Here is a 19,221-nt window from a genome sequence, read left to right as displayed (position 1 = left end):
GCCTTCAGCGCCCGTGAACGCAACTTTGCAAAAACGTGTGCCGTAACGTTATTTGCATGTATATATACTATACTACATACTGCAACAAAATCATGCAGGAATGTATAATAGTAGGCGGAAGTCTCCAAATAAAACGGGGCGCCGATGAAGTGCTGTCGTCTTGCTGTTGAGCCATAGGTTGACCCAACGGCAACGGTCTAATTAGTGTCGCATGATGGCCGCCGCTCCAAATTCCCGGCAAGTGCACTACGCATAATTCCCGAGCTCGCGCGACGTCACGCCCAACCTTCATTATGCGGCCGTTATGCGACACGCCCAACGACCTTCGCCGAGGTCGTTTTTTTTTTTTTTTTTTTTTCGTTTTCTCTTTCGCGCGCGCTTCTCGGCATCGACGCGAAAAGGCGCGCTCAGCGTGTTGGCTCAGCTGGCGGTGAAGTCGCGACCCGTGCGCAGATTGATTCTCTTTCGCGCGCGCTTCGCGACATCGACGCACAAAAGGTCGAAATCGTATTCAGCTCCTTTATTCATTTATTTATTTTAGATTCCAGAAATTTATTCAGCTGATTTCGACAAGAAATTCAGAATCTCTTGCAAGCGTACGCTTTTTTGAGACCTTGCAGTAATATTTTTGGGCGATCTGTCAAGCGCTGTACTCAGAGCAGTTGTTTTGTTGCAATGTTAACTTCGCAAAGCGATGAATTTGTACTGTCCCTCCCTTTGCGCTGGCACCCGCCGCGGTGGCTCAGTGGCTAAGGCGTTGCGCTGCTGAGCAGTAGGTCGCGGGTTCGATTTCCGGCCGCGGCGGCCGCTTTTCTGATGGAGGCGAAAAGCAAAAAGGCCCGTGTGTTCGAGATTTCGGCGCACGTTCAAGATCACCAGGTGGTCAAAATTAATCCGGAGCCCTCCACCACGGCGCGCCTCATCGCCTGCGTTTCGTCGGCGCGTTAAACCCTAGCTACAATCAAATAAAAAAAAAAACCCTTTCCGCCGGTGAACTTTACCAAAGGAGCTGTTTAGGAGATTGTAATATTTCGTGTCCGTAGTTAAACACACCAATAAATTGCCGATCGCGAGCACGTGAGCGTGGACCTCGCGGCGCCTGCCCGGCAGTTAATAAAACAAATAAAATGAGAAGCGCTCAAGTGTACGCGCCTTGCGACGACCGCCCAGCGTCACCGGCGCACGTTTGTCAACCCAAGCATACCCGCTCAGAGAGATGGGCCAAGATTGCGGCCACCGTGCGGCAGTCAAAAAACCAAGAAAATAGCGAGCGCTTGTGCGTGCGCGCCTCGCGACGACCGCCCAGCGTCCGCGGCGCACATCTGTCAAATCAAGCATTCCCACTTAGGGAGGTTGGCCAAGATTGGTTATAAATAACACATGTATAGGAACAATGATGGATTAAAGGTCGTTGCAGAAGCAAATCGGATGCAATCCTGGACTCAAACCTTCGTAATGGTAGTGAAGGCGGCATTTAGCTTCGCAACCTTAAAGACTCAAGCGTTAGTGTAAGTATACTTCAATTTTTCCCACTAAATGACAACATGAAAATGCATTGTAATTCTGTCAGACACACTACATGTTTCACACTACAAAAAGTCTAAAAGTATGCCAAAGTAATTTATTTAGGCACTCACTTTTTACTTGTAGATTACAATGGCAGCACCTAACATAGCCGCACTTTGCAATGTAGCTTTTGATTGGTTGATTACAATTACAATTGCACTTAATGATTGCACTTTGCAATGTAGGTTTTGACTTGTAGATTACAATTATACTGAATAATTGCACTTTGCAATGTGGCTTTGGATTGCTAGATTACAATTGCACTTTGCAATGTAGGTTTTGACTTGTAGATTACAATTATACTTAATAATTGCACTTTGCAATGTGGCTTTTGATTGCTAGGTTACAATTGCACTTATTAATTGCACTTCGCAATAGCTGAACTTTGGGGCTGCGAAAGTTCGCCTACATGGGGTAGCGGCGGGAAATGGCTTCAATGAGCCTGAGGAAAGGGTCGGTGCACCTCCAGCGGCCGTTTAGGGACAACCACCACACCCAGTAGAGGTGAGATTCAAGAAGTTCGTCTGGAACTTTCTTCCCGTTGCGCACAAGCCTCCGCTTCGCTTTCTGCCAACAACTTTCGATTCCTTGTGTGTGAACCCCCGTCGTGGGGTCCACAAAGTTCTCAGAATGGTTTACGAACTTCCAATCCAAGTTCATGTTGTTCCCTTGCGAATCAAGCAAACGCGGTATGCAGTGGTAGGCGCCCCATTCATCACTGTGGATGGTGGTGCCCGGCAGTACGTTCTGAGCTATCTTCTCGCCCAGCGTTCTGGCATCCCGCTGGTCGACTTTGAAAAGCCGCAGTTCTCCAGTCCTCACCCACAGGAGGCCAAACACCCAGGGGCCCCGGTCAACCACGCCGCCGTGGTTGTTCTGGCGCTTGGCTGGAACATTGTCTCCGCTCAACATTCGGCCGCGGTTGGCCTTTCTTTTGCCCCTCATGAGGCATTCGTCCACTTGAATGATCTCGCCTGGTCCGCCCATGGGAGGTCTTTCGAGCAGCTCGCGTTGCACCACTTCGCGAACGTACATGCTCCAATCCGTCCTCGTCTGCCTGCTCAGGCAGAAAAGGCCCCTGACCAGGTCTTTCATGTGGAAAGATGAGAGGTCCTTGGCCATGCAGTACGTCAGCCAAAGCACTTCTCGCCGGGATAAGTGCACGTTCGGTCGGCCCAAACAGTCCACGCGGGCAAAGAAGCTTCCCTCACCCATCTGTCCATGCAGCGCAGCAGTTCCACGCAGCTGCGACAGCTGCTTTCTGCATGTATTGCAACGAAAAGCTGCTCGGAACCCCTTGGCGCTCTTTCGGCGATAGGTGACGACGTCTCCCGTGCAGTTGGGCAGATCCGGGTTGAACCCAAGTTCATTGCACAGTCCCCAGAATTCCGAAGTTGGCTTACAACCGGCAGAAGTACTTGCACGTTCCGGTCGGGCTGCAGCAGGCACTGGAGCTAGCCGAAACTGCCGCACAAACTCCTCTTCTTTGGAGTCATCGGCGAGGATAGCACAAAACGAAACAATATGCGGGTCAACTCGCGTTGAAGCCATCACGCGCCCAAAGTATTTTTTCGCGCCAGTCCGCTTTTGTCCGTTCCCGCCAAAAAAAAAAAAAAAATCCGTTCGGCCCCTAACAGCCATGCGCGCCCTACTGTTAGAAACTTACACTACAACACGTAAAAATTCACAGTGTAAACAATCGAAAAATTCCTTCTTCGGGCCAACGGAAATGTTAGAGAAAGCTTTTTAGTGTGACCGATGGCGTTGTCACAAAACTAGTGCATGTCTCCATAGACTGGTTGATCAACCGGACCTTTAAACACGCACGTGCGTAAAGCCGGGCTTCCAGTGTGTTAAAACGGTTACTTGAAAATCGCGAGAAAGGAACGGTTCTAGATAAGACAATACGCGCATCGATCATGAAGAATGAATCCAACAGTGTACCTTTATCTTTCACTACGCATCGGTATACATTTAGATCGTTAGTAGATGCATTTACTCAGTGCGGGAAAAGTCTTGCATGGTTTCGCTTTCACATGCATGGTCTTGCTTTCGCCGCCTAAACTTCCCACTTGTCGAGTAGTTCATCCGGGAAGAATTCTCAAACGTTTTTCTTTATTTGATTGTACGGTTTAACGCGCCGACGAAACGCAGGCGATGAGGCGCGCCGTGGTGGAGGACTCCGGATTAATTTTGACCACCTGATGATCTTGAACGTGCGCCGAAATCTCGAACACACGGGCCTTTTTGCTTTTCGCCTCCATCAGAAAAGCGGCCGCCGCGGCCGGAAATCGAACCCGCGACCTACTGCTCAGCAGCGCAACGCCTTAGCCACTGAGCCACCGCGGCGGGTGCCAGCGCAAAGGGAGGGACAGTACAAATTCATCGCTTTGCGAAGTTAACATTGCAACAAAACAACTGCTCTGAGTACAGCGCTTGACAGATCGCCCAAAAATATTACTGTAAGGTCTCAAAAAAGCGTACGCTTGCAAGAGATTCTGAATTTCTTGTCGAAATCAGCTGAATAAATTTCTGGAATCTAAAATAAATAAATGAATAAAGGAGCTGAATACGATTTCGACCTTTTGTGCGTCGATGTCGCGAAGCGCGCGCGAAAGAGAATCAATCTGCGCACGGGTCGCGACTTCACCGCCAGCTGAGCCAACACGCTGAGCGCGCCTTTTCGCGTCGATGCCGAGAAGCGCGCGCGAAAGAGAAAACGAAAAAAAAAAAAAAAAAACGACCTCGGCGAAGGTCGTTGGGCGTGTCGCATAACGGCCGCATAATGAAGGTTGGGAGTGACGTCGCGCGAGCTCGGGAATTATGAGTAGTGCACTTGCCGGGAATTTGGAGCGGCGGCCATCATGCGACACTAATTAGACCGTTGCCGACCCAACTGGGGGGCGTGTTTGAAAGCTTTGCATTCTCCCGCAGATTCTTCTTCTCTCTCTTTTTTTTTTCTTCGCAGATACCATGCCTGGTTACTGAATTTTGAAAAGCCCACACTAAGCGAGGGGATTACATGTTGCCGTGGTGTACGAGCAGCTTGTTAGTAGGGTGGCTAGCAGACGGTAAATACACATAAGTGCGCAATAAATTTGGCAACAAAGAGGGCCCCCAAATACAGGTATAGCAGCGTAATTTATCACCTAGCGGTTGTACTCTGCTTCATCTAATACTTCACGTGCTTATACCGCCGTATTAAATACATATAAACACATATGGGGCGGACACTTATAGGCGTTAACGTTCCCAAATGTTTGGCGAGCAATTAGATATCATAACATTACCGCCTCTTCTCGCAAAAGAAACAATGAATTTGTTGTCTAAGCCACTGAAAAAAAATGAAAAATAGAGATAAGACGTGCCGCAATCAAAGCTCGAAATATAAAAACGCAGGACGAAATTTTTGAGCTCGGGGAGGATCAGGCGGAGGGCAAACTTTATTTATCCCATCCGTTGTGATTCCGGTAACTCCAAACCAGTGAGGGGTGTCCTCAGGGAACTATATTTTCCGCCTGTGACTTTTGCTGCAAAGGTATTCATGGTAAAAAAAGCGCTATTTCTTTCTAAGAAAGGTCTCACGCCGGACCCGTTGGCGCGGAGAGAAAAAAATACCCGAATATGAATATTCCATAATTTATTCCAATGCCCCTATTAGATGTTCTGCCTACCCCTCTCCCCACCCCCTCCCCATCCAATGGAATTTCTTGTGATAGCCTTCTCTTAAAGAGTTTCTTTTTTGGGGCGTGTTTTTATACAACTGGCGTTATGGGCTACAACTTGAATCCCAGACGTTTCTTGGCAGAGCGGGCACTTATTAGCGGGAGCACTTTCGCTATATACAAACAAATGTGAATTTCATACTGTTACACGTATGGAGCATCCCTTTCGGATCAAATACCCATATGTAACACCCATGTACGTGGTCCAGTTAGTAGTTCTGCAGTCGCAAGTGCCCTCACATGAATGGAATACCTCGCGCGGAAACATCGCGTAGCGTCTGATCTAGTTGCACACAGAGCCTCCTCTTTTGTGGATTGAACAATATAAATTACGTTTTCTTTTGAAGCAAGGCACGCTGACCTCGAGAAAGTTATGCCCGCAGAAGAGAAACGCTTGTACAGAACAAGCGTTTCTCTTCTGGGCACCACGCCTATGCGGCCTTTATATATGCCTTCCCATACGCGAATTCAACCGAATAAATTCTTCATTCACCTGCACTATGTGGTACGATTACTGTACTATCTCTCACTTCGTTTTAAACCCAAAAGGGGCAACTAATATGCTTCATCCGCGCTGCAAAAAGAGGAGCGCTCCCCAGCGAGGTACTTAACGGCTTGTGGGGACCGACCCAGTGTTGCGCATATCTGCCGAAGGGGGAGCTGGGTGTCGCTGGCTCCGTGTCGCCCTCTGGGCGCTGTCCGGAGCCTATAAGGGAAATTACAGCGAAATGACCCTCATTATTTTAAGCCGGCGACAAAATATTCAGTTGCTCAGCATACCCAAAACATATTGTAAGCCCGTAACGCAAACCTAATAATGGGTAACATGCGTTCTTCTGGTCACAATTTTGTAGAGTTTAACAGTTATTCAATGAGTGACTTCTTTATTTTATTACCACCTAAGCAGTGAAACAGGTTTTCGCTAAGTACTTATCCATGAAATATACCGAAACGCACGAGGTGCGGCTTAGTAAAAGCGTTAGTGGTGTTTGACTTCACCCTCATATACCCAGAATAAATTCCTTTTTGACACTACACATGCTAGAGCGGGAGTTCATAAGCGCGTATCGCAGCCACTCGAAATACGTTTAGGTTTCGTTGATGAAAACAGTTTCCGCTGAGGGCGCACTAATTCTTTCTTTTACGATTCTTCTAGAAATCATGGATTAAGATTGCAAAGCGAAAAAGACAGCACTCCTACCGCATTCACAAAAGGCGCCATCTTCAGCTTCAAAAAAAGATGAGTTACATTAAACTGCGCAACTGCGTGTCTTCAACACAGGAGGTAGCGTGTTTTTGCCAGCAGAGAACAAATCCTACCGAATAGAGAAATTCCATTCCCTCCTGTTTCGAAACGGGAACACGTAATAAGCACAAGTCCAGAGGAAAACAATCATCATCATCAGCAGCAGCAGCAGCCTATCTACGCCCACTCCAGGGCAAAGGCCTCTCCCATTATTCGCCAATTACCTCGGTCCTGTGCCAACTGTGACCAATTTATCCCCGTAAACTTCTTAATCTCATCTGCCCATCTAACTTTCTGCTGCCCCCTGCAACGCTTGCCTTCTCTAGGGATTCACTCTGTTACCCTTAATGACCAGCGGTTATCTTGCCTTCGCATTACATGCCCTGCCCACGTCCATTTCTTCTTCTTAATCTCTACTAATATGTCCTTAACACGTGTTTGTTCCCTGACCCACTCCGCTCTATTCTCGTCCCTTAATGTTACACCTATCATTTTACGCTCCATTGCCCGCTGAGTCGTTCTCAATTTAAGTTGAACCCTCTTAGTGAGCCTCCAAGTTTCTGCCCCGTAGGTGACTACCGGTAAGATGCAGCTGTCATACACTTTATTCTTCAGCGACAATGGTAGGCTGCTATTTATTGTCTGAGAATGCCTGCCATATGCACCCCACCCCATTCTGATCCTTCTAATTATCTCTGCCTCATGGTTTGAATCTGGGGTCACAACATGGCCTAAGCAGATATATTCGCTTACCACTTCCACTGCCTCGCCACCTATCTCAAACCGCAGTGCTGTCCCGAGGTTATTGATCATTACTTTAGTTTTCTGCATATTACTTTTCAGGCCCACGGTTCTACTCTGTTCGTCCAATGCGGAAAGCATGCTTTGCAATTCGTCCCCCGAGTTACTTAGCAAGGCAATGTCATCAGCAAATCTGAGGTTACTGAGGTATTCTCCATTAACCCTTACTCCCACCTGTTCCCAATCCAACGTTCTGAATACTTCTTGTAAACATACTGTGAATAACGTTGGAGAGATTGTGTCTCCTTGTCTGACACCCTTCCTTATAGGTATTTTACTGCTCTCCTTATGGAGGATCATGGTAGCTGTGGACCCATTGTAGACATCCTCTAGTATTCTTACATAATGCTCATCTACCCCCTGGTTCCGTAATGCCTGAATGACTGCTAGGGTTACGACCAAGTCAAATGCTTTCTCATAATCTATGAAGGCTATATATAGGGGTTCAGTATACTCAGCGCACTTCTCTATCACGTGATTGATCGGGTGAATATGGTCCATTGTTGAATAACCTTCACGGAACCCTGCTTGTTCTTTAGGTTGACTGAAATCTAAGGATGCAGAAATTCTGTTAGCGATTACCTTGTTAAGTACCTTGTAGACGACTGACAGTATGCTGATCGGCCTGTAATTTTTCAAGTGCTTCATGTTGCCTTTCTTATGGATTAGGATGATGTTCGCGTTCTTCCAAGATTCCGGTACACTTGCAGTCAATAGGCATTGCGTATACAGGTTTTCCAGTTTTTCAAGTACAATTTCTCCACCATCCTTCAAGAGGTCTGCTGTTATCTGATCCTCACCAGGTGTTTTGCCCCCTTTCATTTCTTTCAAAGCCTCCCTTACTTCTCCGGTCGTTACTGGTGGGATGTCTATCGCCTCTGAACTACTGTCTCGTTCGGCATTATCCTAGATGTCCCGGTTACTGTACAGGTCCCTATAGAATTCCTCGGCCACTGTGACTATTTTATCCCTATTTGTGATGGCATTGCCTTGCTTGTCTTTAAGTGCATACATCTGATTTTTCCCCGCGCCAAGACGCCTCTTCACTGCTTTCAGGCTACCTCCGTTCTTTACAGCGTATTCGAACCTCTCTATATAATACTTCTGTATGTCAGCTGTCTTACGCCTATTGATTGACTTCGAAACCTCCGCTAGTTCTGTTCTGTCAGCTGCGGTAGAGATTGTCATGGTTTGCCGTTTTCTAATTAGATCTTTCGTCTCCTGCAAAAGTTTACCAGTATCCTGTCTAGCCAGAGTGCCCCCGACTTCTACAGCACACTCCGTGCTAATGACTGTAAGCTTGTCGCTGGCTTCCTGCGTCGTAAGCTCGGCTTCATCGTTAAGAGCTGAATATCGGTTCTGCAGCGCGATCCTGCATTCTTCTGCTTTACGTCTTACTCTTAGCTCATTTATCGGCTTCTTTCGTACTAGCTTGTTGCGGTCCCTCCTCAAATCTAGCCTAGTTCGAGATCTTACCATACGGTGGTCACTACACTTTACCCTTCCGAGCACTTCCACATCCTGCACGACGCCAGGGTTATCGCATAATATGAAGTCTATTTCATTTTTATGCTCCCCCTTCGGGCTCCTCCAGGTCCACTTCCGCCTCTCCCATTTACAGAAGAAAGTATTCATTACGCGTAGGTTATTCCGTTCTGCAATTTCAACTAGTAGGTCCCCCCCCCCCCCTGCTATTTCTACAGCTTAGAGCATAGTTCCCAACTGCCTTGTCTCCAGCCTGATTCTTGCCTACTCTAGCATTGAAGTCCCCCATAACTACGGTACACTGTGTTTTTACTTTAGCCATTGCCGATTCCACATCTTCATAGAAGCGTTCCACTGCTTGGTCGTCGTGGCTGGATGTCGGTGCGTAGCCCTGCACCACCTTGAGCTTGTACCTCTTATTGAGCCTAATTACAAAACCTGCTGCCCTTTCGTTAATGCTATAGTATTCTTCTATGTTGCCAGCTATGCTTTTATTGACTAGAATTCCCACTCCCAGTTCTCTTCTGTCCTCTAGACTCCGGTAACATATGACGTGTCCATTTTGCAGCACCGTAAATGCCTCGCCTGCCCTCCTAACATCGCTAAGCCCTATTACATCCCATTTAATGCCCTCTAATTCCTCGAAGAACACCTCTAGACTCAAAAGGAAAACAATAGCATAGGTCAAACAAAAAATAAATCATGTAAAAAGGCGATAGTGTTGCCATCGATTAACTCATTGAATGCAATTGAAGTGATAATTCTCATATTTTAGATTTCGGCAAATCATTATGAACCAGCGAAACATACCTGCCTAGTGCGAAGATGCTATATCGTATTTGTGTACTTGGCTATGCCGCGTTTTGGCAATTTTTACTGTAGCCCTAACGTGATTTCTGTGAAGCACCTTTTTTGTACTTATTCAATTATTAGCACATCAGAATTATCCGCAAAACTTTTCGTTATCTTTTTCCATTATAAATTTCTGCTTCCGTAGGCCAATCATTGAACAGAAAAGAAGGCGTTGGATCATTGTTTTACCAGAGTGTTACTTTGAGGACTAAAAAATTTGCCTACTTTGCTTATCATGCCGTAAGAGAATAGTCTTATGTCGAAACAGAAACAAATTAGGATATCGTCTCTTACCCAGGCTGTAAACCTGACATACAATTACGGAAAATGCGGACTTCGAACGAATTTTAAAGCAAACGCGTTGTTAGTGGAACCGATGCCGTTTTGTAACAATAAAATCATTTCTTTATTGACAAACTGGTCGACTGGGAAGCTTCTATACTATCTCTGGACACGAGTGCGTCCTTCCAAACGGGATTCTATTGTGTCTAACGGGTTTTTTAGAAATGGCGAAGAAAGAACCGCTCCGAATCAGAGAATACACTCACATATAATGAAGGAGTACGATTGTATACCTTTATCTTGGAAAGCACTAATCGGTATACATTTAGATTTTCTATAACTGCTGAGTTCGTGCGTGACTGTCGCATGGATTCGCCCTTGGTTTGCGAATTGCGTCTTTGAAGGTTTGACCAGGGGAAGGCCGACACTTAAAAATACCTTGGATGCACATTGAGCGAAAGTTTTCACCCACTTTTGACACTGTTTTACTGTGAAAAAGTTTTCACATTTTTTCTCAAATTCTTTTCTAGGGAATGGGAAAGTTTGTTGTTATAGAAACTTGCTAACACTAAAGCTGACATTTAATGCGCGCCAATTTCATGAAATATACTCCTGCTCTTGATAGGCACTTTGTGAATAGTGTTAGCAACAAAATTATGGTACGCTTGCTACCATCGACATTAGTTGTACAATACTCCTTCCTTAATCGGGATCGCTACCAGCCTATATTTAAATGTTTAATGAGCAGGGCCTCTCGTTTTCAATTCCGAAGATTCTACTTCACGCACACGCTGTTCATTTTGAAGCAACATTTCAATGTAATGTTTGGCTTTACCCCCCGATTTTACACATGAATACCATTCTCACGGTAGCCAGTGCGATATCTTGTACGTTGTTCTTTTTTTAGCTCTGGTGTTATCTGCAATATTATTACGCCTATTTTCGTCGTGATTTAATATACACACTAGTACAAGTATAGGCGTTCTTGCGATCTCAATTGTGTTTATGGGTGTCTGGTGAACAAATAATTTCATCCGTAGTATTGACTGGACCCCAATCAAAATGGCGAGTTTGGCGAAGAAGTTGCGATTCTTACTTGTAAAGGCAACGCACGTATTTCAAAGTAAAGACAACGCACGTACACGTGATTTGATGTGACGATACCCCACCACTGAAATAAAATAAACCTTAGAAACAGGCAATGGACAGGGCTGCGTATTGAGGAGTCACGAGCTCTGCAATAACTTCCCTCTCGTTAAACGTCAGTTGTGGTGGGCTGACGCGAGATTCGCAAGTTTTAGAAATATAAAAAAACCCTTAAAATTTTAGGTCAGCTGATCGGAATAATGGAACAAGAAATGTGTTTTAGCAAAACCGATATGTAACCAGAGGAGGCGGAGTGGAAAGCAAAATACGTAGGTGAACCAATCTGGGTGCAGGCAGTGTGGCGCAGAAGTGTTTTCTTCACACATCAAAGTTTTCCGATGCAAAAAAGGTCGCAAGTGAAACCTATGCAATACATTGCGTGTACTGCGAAGGCAGCCAACCACCCTTGCAACAACTGATTTATAATTACTCTCTCTGTTCTTTTTTGCAAGCAGTGATCAAATGTTAGCGCAATCTATTTGAAGCCTTCAAAACAGCATTACCAGAAACCGGAATTCGCCTCCCTCCCCCCCCACATAAGCCTGTACGGAACTCCCTAACTCTGAATATTCTGTGCGCTGTGCCTTTTCCAGAAGAATTTTCAAAGTAAAACTAGAAGCAAAAACGCGGCACCAAAAAAGAAGGCACACACCCGCTGGTTAAGCCTCTCTGGTAAATTTTCAGTAACCTAACGTTTATTACAACCGTTTAGAACATTTAAAAATTATCACTGACAACCACCAGGACCGTGGAAAGCAGACCCGCTGATTTCATTCAGGCTAATTGCGATATTTCCTTTTAGTGCTTCAGATTGAGCCGCACCAAAATTACGATTTACGAAACTCCCTTACGAAAACGTGCATTGCGTTTGATGGGCTACCGCGAGATAACACTTTGAACTTCACAGGTGAGAGACCTACCAATTCCACTTCCGTTAAACACTTTTACGTCTTTCCTCATAGCTTCCGCAACAGGACTTATTAAAGAAGCAATACGTGGTCGCCTGGGTATGAAAGACTCTCAACGCCCTGCCTGTCTCTTCTTTCTCCTTGGCCACGATTTTGAGCTACGATTTGTCTATTCAATAGAAGCATTTCGTTGGCTCAGAGGCCAAAGAGGTGTGTTGCTTAGATCAGTAAACTGCTTTGATGCCGGGAAGGGTGGCTGACTTTTATCATAAATAAAAAGAGCAAACGATCCAGGACATGTTTCCGTACGTCCGCAGATCCGCATACGTACCAAATTTCTCGGGAGCGCCGAACCACGGCGTCCCCATACCTAACCTGTAAATTAGGCATGTGTAACCTTCTATTTAAAGTGAATAATAAATATCCGCTTTATGCTTTGATTAAAGCTAAAATCACGTGCTACAAGTTGTCAAGATTACGACTATCAGAAGTATGGGAGGTTTTTTACATTTATGTAATCAACTTTTTAACTGATAAATAAAAATGGCGGATTTTGGCACGTGCATACACTACTATGTTAACTCCATCCAAAAATTGTTGCAATGCTTTGACTCATGTTGCGTTCTTGCAACAAAGATGAGAAATGATGCAAACAAGCAACATTTTTAATTCTGCCGCAAACTGATGGCAGGGTGGGCACTTTACGGCCCTTTACTGTTGATTAGCTTTCGAATTTGAACTAAATCCACACGGGGAACCTTAAGTATTGAAGGTGGCAGTGACTGGCAGCACGGCAAAATCTGTACCCATATACATAAGCAGTGACCAATCGTCCCAATGTCTTTAAAGGAGGTAGATCAGGAGCCTAAAACGATTGCTGTCGGATTCCTGGTCACGCTCCAGCCTATGTGGTCCCTATCTGTCTACCAGACATTTAGCCTTGGGAATATGCCACCAGCGGACCGTGTGCAACTTGCGTTCTGCTTTTCTGTGCCATCGAATCGTCCTCCTTTTCCATGCAGAGCCAATTGCTTTAAATATTGCCTCTTATTTTTGTTTTGTTTTGTGTAGAAAAGGAACGCATTCTATGCTATATCGCCTTGGTTCCTGGGGCGCTGCATTTCTGCGGGCATGCTTGCGGGCTGCGCCGCTAGAATTTACATTGCGTCAGATCCCATTGTGGCATCAGTGTATTGTACCGGCGCGGTCGTAGGAGCAAATCATGGAGAGCGGGCGCCCGGTACCTGCACACTAGATACGGATTTGCTTCGGTAACCAATGGAGTTTCCGGTTGGAAGAGCGTCTCGCTGCCAACGTTCAGAGACGCCATATCTAGGCCACGACTTGACCGCATTCTCTACGCTTGGAGCTGCGAACATATTGAAAAGAAAGCTTTAGACATGCAACCCTTCTGAAAACAAAAAACGAAAAGCAACTACCCCAAGCTCAATCTAACACTCTTCAAACATTGCCTGTGTAATTTTGATTGAACCAACGTACGCCTCAATAGAGCATCACGTTTGTTCTATTGGAACCTAGCCTTAGCTTGACATTTGGTTTTGATACATATACATTATCTGTCCACAAATATTTCAGTTGTAACACCAGCGGCACAGTCAGTATTATTTTCTCTGTGCCCACCTTTTTATTCGTTCTATATGATTTCGAACTTATTCTTCAGGATCTCCAGTCAAGGCAGTTATGGAATTGCGACCAAGAAAATGCAGAGTTTAAACAGGCAGGGACCACATACAGTGTGCTCCTAACTGGATTTGATGACTTGCAGAGTTAACGAAAGTCCGGCATTTCAGACACATAATTCTGTTGGTGATCATTTGCCACCAGTGCAGTCAAATACACTGAGTAATACGAAGTTGAATTTCGCTCCTGAGGAACGGCGCTGTTTGTAACATTTCGTTTGTATCGAATAATTTTTGTGATTGGCAAACACGCAATATTAAAAAAACTTACAGAAAAACCGCATACTTCTGTTAAACATTTACGTATTTGCGGTCATTAAATAAAAACATAAAATACTAACTAATGCATCTTACGTTTATAGTGCTTTATGTTCTTTCAGCAACACCTGAAACAAGGGAACTCCCCTTCAGGCGACTCGCCGGACACTCTTGAAACAACGACTGCTGCCCAGCGTCCCGTCATAGACACGTACATCTTGAAAATTTGCCGCATAATATTGTGCTCTTCGTGAATGAACTAAGTAAGAAACCGTATTACGTGGTTGAAAGCAAAGATTCAAACGTAGGGGGCAGGGACAGCTTGATTAGTCAGGTCACGCAGACACACCCGTTATTCGAGGAACAAACTCACTGACCTAGTGCGCCACTACTGTGGCCTTTCTCTTGATATGATTTGTATGTACTTACTAGAGACCTCCTATACTGGGAGGCTTATAACTGCAGTTGAGAACATTGGAATCAGCCTGGCCCCGATATCTGATCAGCTCTTCACGTGCCCAGCACAATCATTCGCGCAATGCCCTAGCAACGACATTCCCATGCGCAGTAGATGGCCACATAGTGGCAGACACTTTGTATTGGATGTAGTCATTAAAAATTTTATAGAATAAGATAATACAGCAATAATTTTTGTTCTGAGTCAATATGCTCATCCTGCTCTCTACCACCCTCGCCATCCTATCCCGCATTTCGTCACAGTTAGGCCATCCCCCTAACTGCACCTCAGGGTTTGATAAAGATTTTCCGTTATTTCACAATATGCTCACCAATTTCCTTGCAAAATTCCGATGTACACAGTTCTTTCTTCTCTGTCAAATCTGCAAAAGGCACACAAATATTTACACAATACGTAGGTACATGCATTCAATCAACCAAGCAGAACCGGAAGCAGGTGAAATAAAATATGAAATATAGTGTTGACGTGTCTGTAATACAGCAACCTCATCACAACCTAATCTTTGAAACAGACATGCATTATTGCGCGAGGTGTGATGAGCAAGGTAGCGAATAGGCAGAACCGTGTATGCCAAAGGCACCACAAAGCAATTGTGACTGTAGTGAAGGGCCGGTGCAGAGTGGTGGCCAATCCGCCGGTACCAGTGGCGTAACGTATGCGCAAGAGAAAGCGGCATTGAAGAAGGGGAAGAAGACGAGGAAGGAGCTCGGAAGCGGTCGGGAAAGACCGCATCCGGAAATAAGTATTTTGAAGTCCCCACGTATTTAACCGGTTTAGCCCTGGCCAATCCCCCCATGTGGGTACGTGCCAAAATATTTGAGGATTTAGGCGGCCGATGAGGTGGTGCGGCCGAACCCACGTTTATTGTGGTTGAATTGGCTGTGCCATGGTCGGAACGAGGCGCATAGAACGAGGGGGCCCTTCTGAGACCGGGTGCTGAGTGCTGCGTGTCAGTTATCCAATCTGCTGATGATGATGGTCGCGCTGAAGATGATGATAGCGGCGCTACAGGGCTCCCCCCCTAGCGCGTAGCGCGTTATGAGAAATGCGTGAAAACGATGTACTATGTACAGGTATGTACAATTTGTCTGCAGTCAGGAAGAGAGTCCGTGGGCAGTTAGTGGTCTAGTGGCCGGGGTTGAGTAAAGGGCACGGTCCTGGTCGTCGGTGAGGTAGCGTTCGGGTAAGGGGCAACCTCTGGTGGTCGAGGCTGGGAGTGCGGCCGCGGACGCATTGCGGGGTGCGAAGCGGCTGCTTTCATTGATGGTAGAGCGAGCGGCAGGCGTAACTGGAAGGACAGCGACAAGGTGAAGCGTGGTGCAGCAGAATGACGAGCGGAGTGCGGGCTTGACTGTGCTGTCGTGTGAGCTCTGGGGATGTGTTGCTGTCTGGGCAACGTGCGCATGCGCCGTGCGATTCGGAGCAGCGGAGGGCGCCAACAACAAGCGTCTCTCGAACTAGCGGTGGGTCGGGTTCTTATCGTGCAGTGCACTCGCGCTGATTTCAACCGGGGTCGCAGAGCAGAGCGCCTGTCACACCGTAAACCGAATGCGCTCCTGTAGCAGGGAATCGCCCGCGGTGGGGTTAGCAGTTTGCGGCGCGTCTGACTGCATGGGGACACGAGATTGTTCTTTCGGTGACATTTGTTGGGACGGTTGTCTCGCAATTGCTTCTCCGGTGTCTCCGTCGTAGCCAGGGTGTCAGGACTGTCGGAGGCAGTCTGAGCAGTTTCGAGTGAGGATCTCGAGCTGTTGTCGACTGCTGGAAGCTGTTCCACCACTGACGGGGGAGAGGGCTCGCATGTGCGGGGAGGAGAAGGGTCTGAGAGTTCATTCTCAGCCGTGCCGTGCGGAGAAGGCGGTGAAGTGTCCCATTTGTTAGCGGCAAAGCAGTCCACACCCGGGTGGGTTTGGGCAGGAGACGCAACAACAAGTGGGACTGCGCCATGGTGTGGAGTCGAGTTGACTAAGTGCAACGCCAACTCGGAAGCCCAGCAAGTCGAAGTCGGGGCTCGCGTTTGTTGGTCATGCGAGGATGGACAGACCGGCGACGTGCAATCCACTGATGCCGTTGAAAGGCGTGGTGGTGTGGACGAAGGCGGTGCTATACCATAGTGGTTTAGGACCGCAGCCTTCAGCTCGTCGTATGCACGTGGGCCTGGGACCGGCAGCTGGATGCGCCCAGTGAGGTCAGCAGGTAACTTATCTAAAGTGACGCGGTACCTGCTTTCCTGGGGCTGGATGTCGTGAACATAAAAATGGCTCTCCAGGATGACGAACCATGCGGCGTGGTTTCTGATGGCGCCAAACGGAATCAGCAAAGGAAGGTCTGGGAGGGCGGGGAACGTTCTTCGCGGGCCGTCGTCCGCGTTCTGGCTGGGGAAGCAGCGTTGCGAAGCCATGGCGAAGCCGCTCGTCCGGGTCACCAAATTGTAGGCGGCCGATGAGGTGGTGCGGCCGAGCCCACGTTTATTGTGGTTGAGTTGGCTGTGCCATGGTCGGAACGAGGCGCATAGAACGAGGGGGCCCTTCTGAGACCGGGTGCTGAGTGCTGCGTGTCAGTTGGCCAATCTGCTGATGATGATGGTCGCGCTGAAGAAGATGATAGCGGCGCTACAGGGACATCATCATCATGATCATAAAGACGACAGCAGGACGGCGCCCTCGCGGTGTAGGCCCGAGGTCCGTCACCGGCGATTCCTTGTTTGCTTCTGTGCGTCGCGGTGTAGGCCCGACGACAGCCCTGGACACCACCGGGAGAAGCCGGGGTCCTGCCCAAGAGTGAGCGGTGTTCCAGTGGCGTAGAGCGCGGGCAGCGAGGCCTTGTCGTGGTGCAGACCTAAGCCATTCCGTCCCGCTGCTAGCTATCGGCCACCATCACGTGGTTGTCCAGCGAGACACCTCCACAACGACTCGAGTAACCTGCCCCGTGGCCAGCCAGACAAGTGCTGTTCCGAGTCGTCACATCCAGACCGACTCATCTCTGCGATCCCCGTCTGTGAGCATACGATTCCCTTCATGACTCTCCTTCACTCCTGAGTGTGTTTCCGCGTCAACTCCGTGCCTGCGCTTGTGTCCATTCCGCTGTGTACATCTTACGTCAATATATTTGTGTGTGTGCGGCTGCGAGAACAAAGTCCAGGCTCGTGACTTTCTACGCGGTCCGGCCCAACATTCATTACAGTGACCATCTTCATTCGGTGTCGGTGACGTCTTAGCTTTGGTAGTCATTGATTTTGCACGAACTGGGATGACTAATATTTTTCGAATCAAGCCGGAATCAAGACCGATGCTCCGTTTTTGGAACAGTGAGAAACGATTGTGTCCCCCAAATGATTTCCAAGACAACGTTTAAGGAATAATACTGCTATGAGTATGAAGTTATTTGCAGTGTTTCGCCACATTACTCAAATATATAGTAGGTGATGATGGGCGCAGTAGGCGTGACATTGATTCAAGCATCATTGTTGAGAAATAGAGAAACATTGCGATGTCAACCATAGTTCGCGTCATTTTCCTGCCACCGCGTATTGTAACACAATCGGATGATGTATTTACGTACGCTGCAGCCAACGCGTAGACCACCAGATCACTTGCGGGCACACGGCGCGTGAGCCTATCGAAAAACCTACTCTTTTTAGAATTCGATGGCAGCATCCGCCATCATCTCGATTGGTGCACACATTCAACCTGATTGGTCATACTATCTGCTGTGGTTCCGTATTGGTGAAATAAGTAAATTGAGAAAGTAACTTAAATCAGTACACCAGTACACCAGTATAACCAAATGGCTTTACTCGAAATATTGCTCTATTGGAAATTTATTCTGATCCCAACCCAAAAGCATGCATTTCTGGCCGCATTATTCGAAGTGCACGAAAAGCTTGGCCCGCTTAGAGCGGAGTGGCGAGGGGAGGCATGGCCGAGCGGCTGCGACCCAGTGGTGAGTTAGGCTGCCAACATGGCGGGTCTACGCAAGCTGGTTTTTTTCCTGGTGATTTTCTCGAGCTGGTCGTGCGAGATTCGCGCCATCGGACTTTAGATAAACAGTTCGAACGCGTGGTAGGGTCATTAAATTTTGTTCCTAGACATTGGTCAGTGGCCTGGACGCGACGCTGCGCGAACACCGACGCTCGAACAGAAATATTAGCAGATTCGTCGGTAACGGGCATCAAAAAACTCTTGTTTTCTGGCGCCCGTTCACTGCTGCACAAAAACTTCACTGCTGCACACCTCGGAAAAAATTGCCCACTGATTATGCAAAGCCCCTAGTGCAAAACCGTTCAGTTGTCATGATTGCGCTGTGCACCCAAAATGAGCGGTTAATCGGTTTTTCAGAGCTACAAACACAACCTCACACTCGAGTCACGCCATTTGCGGCGCTTTCAAGCGCGAAACTCGCGTAGCGTTCTGTCCCACCCGCACGCCCCCCTCCCCCCCCCCCCCCCCCTCCCTGTAAATTGGCCACAGCCTCTGCTACATTTATGGGTGGCGACCACAGCTTCATGCAATGCTTGGTCAAACTGGAGCAGGGGTTGCTCGCGCCCGGCAAGAACATGAAACAGTGAAGGCTTACTGCCTTTTTTGCACCTAAATAAAGCTTTGCTTCATTGAATACATTGTGTTTTGATTTCTTGCAGTTATGGTGCAATTAAAGTTGAACTGCTTGAGGTTTTTTCGGATGGTCGCTCATATCGAAATACCGCTTCTACCGAAATATTTCGCCGTCCCGCTGATTTCGTTATAACAAGGAAGTACTATATATATATGTATAT

The 19,221-nt window shown here is 47.3% G+C and overlaps 1 protein-coding gene across 1 annotated transcript; it reads right to left on the bottom strand.

The window, feature by feature from the left end:
* Nucleotides 1–1,971: 1,971 nt before the first annotated feature.
* LOC144164118 (uncharacterized) lies at nt 1,972–2,553 on the bottom strand. Its single transcript, XM_077694663.1, has one exon. The coding sequence runs from the start codon at nt 2,551–2,553 to the stop codon at nt 1,972–1,974; it is 582 nt and encodes a 193-aa protein (XP_077550789.1).
* Between the last annotated feature and the right edge of the window lie 16,668 nt (nt 2,554–19,221).

This window comes from Haemaphysalis longicornis, unplaced genomic scaffold (assembly GCF_048455015.1).
Source record: "Haemaphysalis longicornis isolate Haplotype H1 unplaced genomic scaffold, Haemaphysalis longicornis Haplotype H1 scaffold_13, whole genome shotgun sequence".
Classification (NCBI taxonomy): domain Eukaryota; kingdom Metazoa; phylum Arthropoda; class Arachnida; order Ixodida; family Ixodidae; genus Haemaphysalis; species Haemaphysalis longicornis.
This window is presented reverse-complemented; position numbering and strand designations above follow the sequence as displayed.